We start from the raw sequence: 12,298 nt of genomic DNA on the forward strand, positions 1-12,298 counted from the left end.
AAACCCCGCCCTGTCTAGAACAGGGATCAGTGTGACATCTAGTCAGCGTTTTAGAACAGTCGTGTAACAGTCTCATTAGATAGGGCAGCAAATTAAACCGCAAAGAATATGCTGGCAATGCAATGCTTTGGATCTCAGGGGACTTTCGGCTTTCTCATTCATTGGCTGTTGCTAGGGGAACTTATGGGGTAGGGTACAAATGGGACGTCTGCAGTCATTATGGGGACCTAAGCTCATATGCGGGGAAATAGGCCTTGTCTCAAATTGGAGTTTTTATGCACAAAATGGTGATTCTCTTGCTAGAGCGAATTCATTGCTCTGAGCCCACACATCAAGGAAACAGAAGCTGATCAAGTAAATAATCTCATAATGTAATTAAAACTACTAGAAAAGCAAGAAATCATTGCATCTAAAGTTACTAGATGGAGCAAGATAACAAGATAAAAGAAATGAATGAGATAGAGATTTTTAAAACTATAAATAAAATTAATGACACAAAAGCTGTTTGGGGGAAAAATTAATAAAACTGACAAAACTCTTGGAAGAGTAGAAAAAAGAAGAAAAGAGACCCAAATCAATAAAATAAAGGATGCCACAGGAAAAATTACAACAAATAGCTGAGACATCCAAATGATCATAAATATTTCCAGAATCTATACTCACTTAAGAAGGACAACCTAGCAGAAATGGATGAATTTCTAGAGAAATACAAATTGCCCAAACTAAACCCAGAAGATATAAATGAATTAAATGAGCCAATAACATACAACGAGATAAAGGAAGCAATTAGAAGTCTTCCAACAAGGAAAAGCCCTGGCTGAGAGGGATTCACCATGTAATTTTATAAGACCTTTAAGGAGGAACTAATACCCATACTCCTCAAAGTCTTCCATGAAATAGAAGCAGAGGGAGAAATCCCAAACTCATTCTATGAAGCCAATATCACACTCATCCCCAAACCAGGCAAAGATCCAAGAAAAAAAAAAAGAGAACTACACACCAATCTCTCTGATGAACACAGATGCAAAGCTCCTCAATAAAATATTGGCAAACAGAATCCAGAAACAAATTTTAAAAATAATACACTTCATTCCATAGATGCAAGGCTGGTTTAACATGTATAAAGCAATAAATGTAATTCACCATATTGATAGAGCCAAGGTCCAGAACCACATAGTTATCTCCACTGATGCAGAAAAAGCTTTTGACAAAATACTTCTATTCATGTTAAAAGCTCTGGGGAGAATAGGAATAGAAGGGACATTTTTTGGTCGGTCGTGGGTCTTGAACTCTGGGCCTGGGTGCTGTCCCTCAGCTCTTCAGCTCAAGGCTAGTGATATACCACTTGAGCTACACCACCACTTCCGGTTTTCTGGGGGTTTATTGGAGATAAGAGTTTCACAGATTTCCCTGCCTGGGCTAGCTTTGAACCTCAATCCTCAGATCTCAGCCTCCTGAGTAGCTAGGATTACAGTTGTGAGCCACTAGCGCCCAGCTGTGATTTTAATTTTCTTTTGCTGTCTGTTTCAGTTTCTCACTTGAATTTGGAATTGCTGTGTTTCTAATCAAGCAGAAGTTCTGGGTCATTCCCCATGTTTGTAATTTTGTCATTTCTCCATGCTCTGTCAGGGCTCCATGGCCTGAGTTGGGTATGAAGGGTAGGGGTACCCCACATCTGTACTTTATGTACCTCATCATCTGATGCCTCAGGCCCTATGGATTTAGCTTTATAACCAGTAGAGGTGCCTGACCAACTGTTTCTCCTCTAATCCAACATGTCTTACCAAATGGAACTATAGCCCAGCGCTGGTGGCTCATATCTCTAATCTGAGCTATTCAGGAGCTGAAAACTGAGAATCACAGTTGGAAGCCAACCCAGGCAGCAAAGGTCAGAAGACTCTCATCTCAACTTAATCCTCACAATGCAGGAAGTGGAGGTGTGGCCCAAGTGATAGAGCACCAGCCTTGAGCACAAAAATTCAGAGACAGTGCACAGGCCCTGACTCCAAGCCCAGAAATGGCACCAAAAAAAAAAATCAGTTAGACTATGATCTGCAAAGTGCTGTGTATTTTTGCCAAAATCAGACATGGATTAGTATTTCACTGTGTCTTGCAGTGTTTTTAAGTAGAATAAAGCACACCAAGGCCTCAGCAGACTGACCTGCTGGGAGCCGTGGGCAGGGATGGGAGGCGCCTCATGCGTGTGTGTCACAGCTCAGACCTTGCACTCGGACTTGTGCTCTGTTGTGCAAACGATGGCTTTGGGCCAACTTGGCATGGAACACACTTAGTTTGGGTTCTGTGAGGCCCAGTGGAGCTCTTTGTCCCAGTCAGAGGCATTGGTGTGGCCTTTGGTGACCTGCCTCACATGGGGCAAAGGTTGAAGGGCAGCCTTAAGAAGGAAGTAACTCCAAAACAACACCCAGGCACTGAGTTTGAGCCCCTGTACTGGCACTCTCCTCCCTCACCTGCTCCCGCACACACATGCACGTGCACACACAGTGAACTCTCTATTATATAAGAACCCTATCACATGCACGCGAACACAGAGGGGACCAGAGACCTCTGAGAGCCCAGCCTGAGCTTCCAGACTCCTGCACACAGCAAGAAGGAACGGCAAGGGCAGAACTTCCCAGGGGAGCACTGGAATAGAGCCTGTTCACTGTGGAGTCCATCTCCCAGGGGAAATCTGTGGCTTCACCTCCCGCCCAGGGTGGGCAGACGGCGGAGGGGACACGAGGGGACAGCATCTTCCTGCCCTGGGACAGTCTGATGTCAGTGTTTCTCCATGGCCTCTAGGCATCATGGGGGATTGGAAGAACTACTTTATCCAGCCCAGGCCCAAGCCTTGGAGGAAACATTCCAGGACAAGATGGCGGGACTTCCTGTTCCCATGGGATGAAGTCCAGACTAACCTTGTAATAGGGCTTGTCAAACCTCACTGTCTTAAGAGTTTCTCTTAGCTCGCATAACTCTCTTTTGTTTTGGTGACTCCATCTTAGAGGACTGCACCCCACTTGTGAGACTAGTTCCTTCTAGTTTGACACTTAAAGATATATGTAGCCATTGTTCCACTTCTGTTTCTAGGTAACAATCGTCGTAATGAGTTAGAAGAAGGTTATGGTAACAGGTCATGCTGCCCTCGCTCATGCTTGTTTACAGTGTTGTTTTAGCTTCTATAACTTCATATTTGGCATGTACCTGCAGGAAAACAATATCAGGGACTTTCCACCCTGAATGAATAAGGGAGAGGGAGGTCTGCTTTTAAAAAAATAAAAAGGCCATGAGGTCTTTTGGGGCACCCAAAGCCCCAGTGCAGTCCCGACTGGTAATGAAGACTTTCTATTGGCTTTACTGTGTCTCCTGGTGGTCTTCCCTACCACAATCTCTATGTCTGTAGAGATGAAGCTTTGTGCTCCCATCTTATAGAGTGGCAGGACTGGTGGGGTGGGGGCGGGGAGGGAGGGAGCATAGCATATCTATGTCATGCAAATCTGGAGGTCTGAATTTTCACATTGCATCTTTGATCCAATCACCATGGCACCTATGAACGCTCTTCTTTCCAGGGCATCCTGGCTTTTTAAAATAATTATTTAAAGCCGGGCACCGGTGGCTCATGCCTGTAATCCCAGCTACTCAGGAGACTGAGATCTGAGGATCATGGTTCAAAACCAGCCCAGGTAGGAAAACCCGTGAGACTCTTACCTCCAACAACCCACCAGAAAACCAGAAGTGGTGGTGTGGCTCAAGTGGTAGAGCGCTAGCCTTGAGCTGAAGAACTGAAGGACAGTGCCCAGGCCCATAGTTCAGGCCCCACAACCGGACCCCCCCCCCAAAAAAAGACCCATGACCTTCTGATTTGGTGTCTTCACCATGGCCCCGTGTTTTTGTTTTTGTTTTGTTTTTGTGTTCCACATTTTTGTTTGTTTGTTTTGTCGGTCATGGGGCTTGAACTCTGGGCCTGGGCGCTGTCCCTCAGCTCTTCAGCTCAAGGCTAGTGCTCTACCACTTGAGCCACAGAGCCACTTCCAGTTTTCTGGTGGTTTATTAGAGATAAGGGTCTCTCGGACCTTCCTGCCCAGGCTGGCTTTGAATGTGATCCTCAGATCTCAGCCTCCTGAGTAGCTAGGATGACAGGCGTGAGCCACCGGTGCCTGGCTTGTGTTCCACTTTTACTTCTTTCTATTTTCCTATTTCTTCCTTGCCTGTGGTAACACACCTCCTCAATGCTGGCGCCCTGGTGGAGTCCATCACCACTCCCAAATCTGTGAATTTATTCACTGCAGCAGAGTATTTACCTGTAACACCACTGAGAGCCAGGTGCCAGCAAATCACACCTGTAATCCTCAGGAAGATGAGGATTGTGATTCAAAGCCAGCCCAAGCTGGAAATTCTGTGAGACTCAGATTATTGCCAATTAATCACAGAAAAACTTGGAAGTAGAGTGCTATCTTGAATGAAAAAGCACAGACACAGTACCTAGGCCCTGAGCTCAAGACCCATGACTGACCAAAACTAAAAAGAGAGATAACTGAGCCTTAATTTCAAATTAACTTGTGAGAATCAGGAAACATTATTTTTTGTGTTGGTCCAGGAGCTTGAACTCAGGGCCCTGGGCTCTGTCCTGAGCCTCTCTGTGCTCAAGGCTAGCGCTCTACCACTGGATCCACAGCGCCACTTCCAGCATTTTTTTTTTTGAGTAGTTTATTGGAGATAAGAGTTTCATGGTGTTTCCTATCTGGGATGACTTCAAACCACATTCCTTAGATCTCAGCCTCCTAGGATGACAGTTATGAAACACCAGTACCTGGCTCTCCCTTATCTTTATTGCACTCAGAACTTCAGGGTCATGGAAAGGACTTTTCCAGTCTGCAGTGGCATTGGGAAAATGCTGGCCATGCTGAGCTCCATAGGAACGTGGCGTTTGTGGGACACAGGAGTCGGTGTGGACACCGCAGGCAGTGCGCTGCTGTCTAGCTGGCAGGTGTTTGCTCTGTTGGAAGGACGGGCTGGAGCTGTCCAGCGTGGAGAGCAGCCAAGAGCTGCCCCTGGAGATCCATGCGGGGAAAGGGAACCCCTTCCCCAGAAGATCCAGCAAACCCTCAGGCAGCCTCCTGCGGTGGGCAGCCCACTGTCCCCACCCAAGGGAACCTCCACGGCCTTTCACCCAGGTCGTCTTTGCTAAACAGAACACTAAGGCATGTTTGTCAGCCCTTGGTGCTGTGGCCCCATTTATTTCAGCAAGAACACACGCGGGTCCCTTTGTGCTCCTCACCTGCAGGTGGCTGCCGCCCGTCCTGGTGATTGCAACAAAAAGACAACAGGAAAGCTCAGACTGGGAATGTGGCTTACTGCTTGCCTAGCATGCATGAAGCCCTGGGTTCCATTCCTCAGTACCACAGACGCAGAAAAAGCCACAAGTGGCACTGTGGCTCAAGTGGTAGAGCACTAGCCTTGAGCAAAAGCTCAGGGACAGTGCCCAAGGCCCTGAGTTCAAGACTCATGACCAACACAAAAAAGAAAGAAAATTCAGATCTCCAGATTTGAGTGACAGATTTATGTATGATGCACTCCCAGTCCTGTCACCTCTGTAAGATGGGGACACATGTCTTCATCCCCACAGACACAGAGCTAAATCTGGGCTTAGTCCCACGAGAACAGCTCTGGAGGAAGTCCCGCCATCTTCTCCCGGAATGTTTCCTCGAAGGCTTGGGTCTGGGCTGGGGTGAAATGGTTCTTCCAGTCCCCTGTGATACCTGGAGAAACAATGACATCAGATTGGATCAGGGCAGGAAGGCGCTGTCCCCTCGTGTCCCCTCTGCCTTCTGCCTGCCCCAAGGGTGAGGCCACAGATCTCCCTGGGAGATGGACTTCACAGCAACCACGCTCCATGTCCAGTGCTCTCCTCTCAATTCTGCCCTCTGCCACCATGGGTGCCATTTTGCCCCAGGTGTAGGAGAGTTAGGAAGCTCAGGCTACAACTCAGAAGATTCTGGTCCAGTTAATGTCTGTATGCACACCATAGTGTTTTTATATAATAGAAAGTTAAATGTGTGTGTGTATATGCAATAAAGTTCTTACACAATAGAGTTGAATGTGTCTGTGCATATGTGTATGCACATGTGCATGTTTGCGAGTGTGCATGGGTATTTCATAGAGTTCTATAATAGAGTTAAATAAGTGTGTCTCTGTGGATGTGTGTGCATGTGTGTGCAAGTGTGTGCCCATACAGGAACCTGAACTTAGGGCCTGGATGCTGTTTGGGAGTTATTTTCTGTTCAAGCCTAGTGCTCTACCACTTGAGCCACAGCTCCATTTTCGGGGGGGGGTTGTGTTTTATTTTTGGTAATTAAAGAGAAGAGGTCTCTTGCATTTTCCAGCCTGAGCTGGCTTTGAACTGTGATCCTCAGATCTCAGGTTCCTGGGCAGCTAGTATTACAGGCCTGAGCCATGGACACCCTGCTGAAATTTATATTTTCTTTTCTTTTCATATCTCATTACTTCTTTGTTTGTTTGTTTGTCTGTTAGTTGTGTGACTTGAGCTCAGGGCCTGGATGCTGACCTTGAGCTTCTTTTGCTAAAAATTGGCACTCTACCATTTGATCCCTGACCAGGAGCCTGTGGTTGGAAACCAGATTTCTGTTTCCTGAACTCCAGCACCTCCTTCCCCAGAACCCATCCATACCTTTCCTGGTGATTTTGACACTGGCAGGAACAAGCTCCTCTGGAACATCAATGATATTGGACATCTTGTTCTCTTTCATCGCCTGGAAGGAACTGTTCTCCAGGACCAAGTCCAGCTCTCCCGGCTCCAGCACCTTCCCCAGGAACCAGCAGATCTTCTCTATCATGTTCCTTGGGTCCTAAGGAGAGAAAAACAAGGGTCTCAGAGGGAGACAACATGGAGCAGGTCTCAGGAGGAAGAAGCAGGAGAAGGGAGAAACAGCTGGAGGAACTGGCACTAGAAAGGATAAGTGGAAATTGAGGGCGTGGTACAGTGGGTAGAGCACCAGCCAAAGATCAAAATATCAGGAACTGAGTTCAAGACTCCATCTCAGAACAGACATAGAAAGAAAAGGAAGATGAGTAGAATTCAGGAAGGAATGACACACAAAATGATGTAGAAAATTTGTCAGAGAAGGTGGGATGGAGACTCTGTGTGTGTGTGTGTGTGTGTGTGTGCACGCGTGTGTGTGTGCATGCGTGTGTGTGTGTGTGTATAGTGGGGGAGCATGGTGAGAAGGGGAGATGGGAGAAGGGGTGAAGAGGGCAGTGGTGGGGTGGGGTGCATGTAAAATCAATCGTTACCTTTTTCATCTGCTCATAACTGAGGATCAGCACGTTCTCCTTTTCCCTCATGGACATCCAGCCTCGGACGTGTTCAAACCATGACCCGTAAGGCACTGCAGGGGGGACAGAAGGGCAGCATGAAAAGTCTCCACCATTCCCGATCTGCCCTGCGATCTTGGCACTAATCACTCTGGTCCCTGTCACCTTCACTGGAGTATAACTGACAAATAAGTCCTGTCTCTTTATAGCCTCAAAGAGAGCACTATGGAATCAGGACATGGCTTTCCAAACAATTTTCCCCACCTGTGGAGCTGCCTTTGCCCATGTGAGGCAGGTCACACAAAAGCAGCACCAACGCCTCTGATCGGGACAACGAGCTCCGCAAGCCCTCACAGAACCCTAGCTGAGTGCCTTCCATGCCAAGTGGGCCCAAATCCATCATTTGTCCAACTGAGCAGAAGTCCGTGTGCAAGATCTGAGCTGTGACACACACACACACAAGAGGCGCCTCCCATCCCTGCCCACGGCTCCCAGCAGGTGAGTCTGAAGAGCCGTTGTTTGGTTTATTCTACTTGAAAACACCGTTAGACACAGTGAAATACCATTCAATGTCTGATTTTGGCAAATCACCATTTGTTTACCCTAGTCAAACAGATGGTTAAAACCATCTGTTTTTGTGACAATCCAAGGCTGAAACAGGGCCTGAGCACTGTCACTGAGCTTTTATGGTCAAGACTGGCTCTGTACCACTTGAGCCACACCTCTACTTCCTGCATTATGATGACTGTGTGAAGATGAGAGCCCCATAGACTTTCCTGCCTGGGTTGGCTTCCAATTGTGATCCTCAGATCTCAGCTCCCAAGTAGCTGAGATTTCAAGTTTGAGCCAAGCTATATTCCTGAGTGGTAAGAGACGTTGGTTGAGGGGAGAAACAGCTCATCAAGCACTCTACTGGTTGTGAAGCTAAACCAACAGGACCTGAGACACCAGATAACGAGGTACATAAAGCACAGATGTGGGGTCCCCCCTCCCTTCATACCCAACTCAAGCCATGGACCCCTGCCAAAACTGTGGAGAAATGACAAAATTACAAGTATGAGGAATGACCCAGAACTTCTGCATGACTAGAAACACAACAATCCCAAATTCAAGTGAGAAACACTAAAATGGACAGCAAAAGGAAATTAAAATCACATAAATAAGGTTGGGAAGATGGCTCAGTGGTAGAGCACTTGCCTTGCTTCCCCAAGACCCTGGGTTCGATTCCTCAGCACCACATAAGCAAAAAGAAAAAAGCCAGAAGTGGTGCTGTGGCTCAAGTGGTAGCGCGCTAGCTTTGAACTGAAGAGCTGAGGGACAGTGCCCAGGCCCAGAGTTCAGGCCCCACGACCAGACCCACAAAAATAAATCACATAAATATATAGGGAAGGTAGAGTTGGGTTGTGTGGGAAGCCAGTGAGAAGCTGTCAGTCAGCACCTGGGAGTAGAGCACACAAGAGGGGGCCGGTCCTCCCATGGCTACAGAAGCTCCAGGGGCTCAAAACACCTTGGAAGTTTCCATCATGGGAGAAGTCTGGTGCTGCCTTTAACAAATGTGAGTTCTAGGATGAGGAAGCATTGGATTTAAAGATAAAACATGGTGGGAGGGGAGGGTCACATGAGATCTTAAAAGATGTTTAAATCCTCCTCTATCTCCTTCACCACCCACTCACCATGTCCTTGCAAAAACCATTCAAAGTATTGTTGCAGTGACTCTGGTTTCTTAGCCAGATTTGTAAAACGCCAGAAATAATAACCAGATATAAGGACATCCTTAGGATTTCTGATGACATAGATCACCTTCAAGGGAGAAAAGAGAGAATTAACAAACATGAAACATTCCCATCATTTCTTGCATTTTTGGTGTTCAGAGAAATTCTAGAATATTTCTTTCAAACATCAAAGTATCATGGCAATTACATTGGCAATTGACAATTATCATTGGCAATTACATTGCAGAGTTCCTATGATGCAATCAGTTTGCCAAGAATAAACCAATGGAAGGAAAATACATTTCTTAAACGCATCTGGGATATTTGTCTACAAAGCACAGGAAAGAGGATGCTGGGTAGCATTTCCTGGCTGTAGATTTATGAATCATTAGGAAAAATCATTGAAGGGACCAATGTTGGTGGCTCACGTCTATATTCCCAGCTCTAAGGAGACTGAGATCTGAGGATCATGGTTTGATTTGAAGCCAACCCAGGAAGAAAAACCCATGAAACTCCTATCTCCAATTAACTACCAAAAAGCTAGGGGTGGAGCCGTGGCTCAAAGTGGTAGAGCACCAGCCTTGAGCACAAAAGCTCCAGATAGTTGATGCCCAGGCCTTGAGTTCAAGCCCAGGTGTGGCACAAAAACCAGAACCATGAAAGGTGGGAGATGAAATAATACAGCAACAGAGAGTTCACAGAATTTGTGCCCAAATCTAGGCAGGACTGCATGGAGAGGTATTTGTCTTGGGCCTGGTGTGGGCTGGGCTGGGGAGCTGGGACCTCTGTCTGGGGGACAAAGGCTCCTAGTGTGATCCGGCCATGAGTACTAGGTGTATATTCACTGCACAGAGTGCAGAGTCAGGCCCCAGACCCCAGGTCACATGACACCATACATCACAATACCACTTTTTTTTTTTGCCAGTCCTAGGGCTTGAACTCAGGTCATGGGTGTTGTCCTGTGTTTTAGTGCTCAAGGCTGGTGCTCTATCACTAGAGCCATGTATGGCTATATTGGTGGTTGAATGGTGATCAGAGTTTCCTGGCCTTTCTTCCCAGGCGTGGCTTCCAACCTTGAGCCTCACATGTCAGCCTCCTGAGTAGCTGGGATTCTGGCCTTGAACCACCAGTGCCTACCTGGAAATACAGTTTGGTTAGTCTCTTAGTGCATTACTTCATCTGTCAGAGATTATGCAGCCATGGTCCTCATCTTGGACGCTGGTTTGGTCTGAGGACCCTCAACTCATGAAGGAGAGTCTGGGGTCCTCCATGAACTACAGAGGGAGAATGCCAGACCTGCTGGCTATGTGCATTTTTAAGATGAAAAGGCATTAATGGAACAGTTATTGAGCACTGAGCACTGACCTTGGCCTTGGAAGTGAAGAAAGACTTGGGGAAGAGTTGGATGGGGAGGTGGGAGGTGATGAGGGGGGGACCCTCCTTCCTCTCCACTGTGAATTTGAATCCTCTTTTACTCTCTAACCACGGGGATCGATCAAGTATAGTCACGGATCGGATCCACTTGGGATCCCCCTTGGTGTGAATCAGAGAGAGAACCTCAATCAACCAATGGGTTCCTGGAGCAGAAAGAAAAGCAGAGGTCACTCATTTCTATCTGAATATAGAATATGATATATATATATATACATAAATGGTAAAGTATGCATACCATAAACCTTAGTGATATAAACTTTCTCAAGCATGCAATCTGGTGCAGATAAATAGTGTTTAGTTTTTGTGGGTTTTTTTTTTGCCAGTGCTAGGACTTGAACTCAGGGCCTGGGCACTGTCCCTGAGCTTCTTTGTCTTGAGGCTAGCACTCTACCACTTGAGCCACAGCGCCACTTGTGGCTTGTTTGTGTATGTGGTACTGAGGAATCAAACCCTGGGCTCATGCATGCTAGGCAAGCACTCTACCACTAAGCCACATTCCCAGCCCTAGTTTATTTTAATCAGAGCTCACTCATCACTAGTATTCTGACATCTAATAAATCTTCTCTGCCCACAACAATTGAATATGGATTTGCTTGCCACCTGCCCTGACCCCCACCATCCTCTTATCTCCTCCAGGACCTTCTGGGCCTTATAGGTGAGGGCAATCGAACACAGATTGCGTTTTGCACTATGGCCTTGACTCATGTGGTTCAAGTGGCAAAATGTCCTGAAAATAGTAGAGTATGGATCTGAGCTTTGTGCATTTTCAACAGTGTATAGTAGTCCATTTTTATTTCTCAATCTGTTTAGGATTGTGCAGCCATTTCTCTATGGATATTTGGGGTTAGCTGTCCCTTTAAATCCCTGCAGTGCCCCCACTGGCTGTGGTTTTCAGCACATTTCCCTTGCAGTGTGCCCTCAGTGCTCCCTCTCCACTCCCCATGCCCCTTCACACAGGCTCCCTGGCCTGCCAGTGCCTTGTGTTTACCCCAAGTTTTCCAGTTCCCAACTATGGCCCATCATGATTCTTCTATTTGAGATCATGCCTCTTCTCCAGGTAATCTCAAAGTCATCCTTTTCATTTTATATACCCTGGAGCACCTCAAAAACAGCTTTTAAAAAATGGGTGCCAGGCTTGGAGCTTGAACAGGGCCTGGGCACTGTGCCTGAGATTTTGTGCTCAACATTGGCACTATCCCACATGAGTCACAGGTCTACAATAATGAGCTACTACACTGTCCCCACAAGGGAGGCTGGAGGGAGTGGGGCACAGGCCTGGCCTTTCCCACACAGCCCCAGCCCCATCTGCCTACCTGATTTGGGGTAGGTCACTGTGATGATGTCCTCGTCCTTCAGCACCAGCTTCTCATGGGCTGCTTTTATGATTTCAGGGTTGAAACCCCCAGCAGGGAAAGGAATGCCCTGGCACCACACGTAGTCCTGAGCCATGGCAGAGCCCTGCATGCCTGGCTCTTGGTCCCAGGCCACTGGCACTGAGGAGGTGGTGCAGAGACAGTTGTCATTCCGGTGGTGACCAATCATTAACTTTTTTTTCAAACTAATTTGATGATAAAGAAAAAAAAATAGTATGATGGTCCCTGGGGATTTTTTGTGGGGAGGGGTCCGGTCGTGGGGCCTGAACTCTGAGCCTGGGCGCTGTCCCTCAGCTCTTCAGCTCAAGGCTAGCGCTCTACCACTTCAGCCACAGCGCCACTTCGGGCTTTTTTTCTTTTTGCTTATGTGGTGGTGAGGAATCGAACTCAGGGCCTCAGGCATGCACGGCAAGCACTCTTCCACTGAGCTACCCTCCCAGCCCCATCCCT

At 47.2% G+C, this 12,298-nt stretch overlaps 1 protein-coding gene and 1 pseudogene across 1 annotated transcript; one reads left to right on the forward strand and one right to left on the reverse strand.

The window, feature by feature from the left end:
* Positions 1-3,111, forward strand: part of LOC106000937 — a 10,468-nt pseudogene extending 7,357 nt beyond the window's left edge.
* A 2,425-nt stretch (positions 3,112-5,536) lies between these two features.
* LOC106000941 (bile salt sulfotransferase-like) lies at positions 5,537-11,975 on the reverse strand. Its single transcript, XM_013036154.1, has 6 exons — positions 11,789-11,975; positions 10,407-10,618; positions 9,003-9,129; positions 7,309-7,403; positions 6,686-6,863; positions 5,537-5,756 (listed from the first exon to the last, which is right to left on the reverse strand). The coding sequence occupies exons 1-6, from the start codon at positions 11,937-11,939 to the stop codon at positions 5,644-5,646; spliced, it is 876 nt and encodes a 291-aa protein (XP_012891608.1). The 5' UTR covers positions 11,940-11,975; the 3' UTR covers positions 5,537-5,643.
* Positions 11,976-12,298: the final 323 nt, after the last annotated feature.

The sequence above is a fragment of the Dipodomys ordii genome, unplaced genomic scaffold, assembly GCF_000151885.1.
Source record: "Dipodomys ordii isolate 6190 unplaced genomic scaffold, Dord_2.0 Scaffold250, whole genome shotgun sequence".
NCBI lineage: Eukaryota > Metazoa > Chordata > Mammalia > Rodentia > Heteromyidae > Dipodomys > Dipodomys ordii.

Excerpts from the sequence above, each read along its gene's own strand:
- LOC106000941 (XM_013036154.1), bottom strand. The coding sequence starts at position 11,939 with ATGCAGGGCTCTGCCATGGCTCAGGACTACGTGTGGTGCCAGGGCATT. Across the intron at positions 7,404-9,002 it reads ATGGTTTTTGCAAGGACATG|TGCCTTACGGGTCATGGTTT; the intron begins GTGAGTGGGTGG and ends TCCCCCCTGCAG. Across the intron at positions 6,864-7,308 it reads GTTATGAGCAGATGAAAAAG|GACCCAAGGAACATGATAGA; the intron begins GTAACGATTGAT and ends TTCTCTCCTTAG.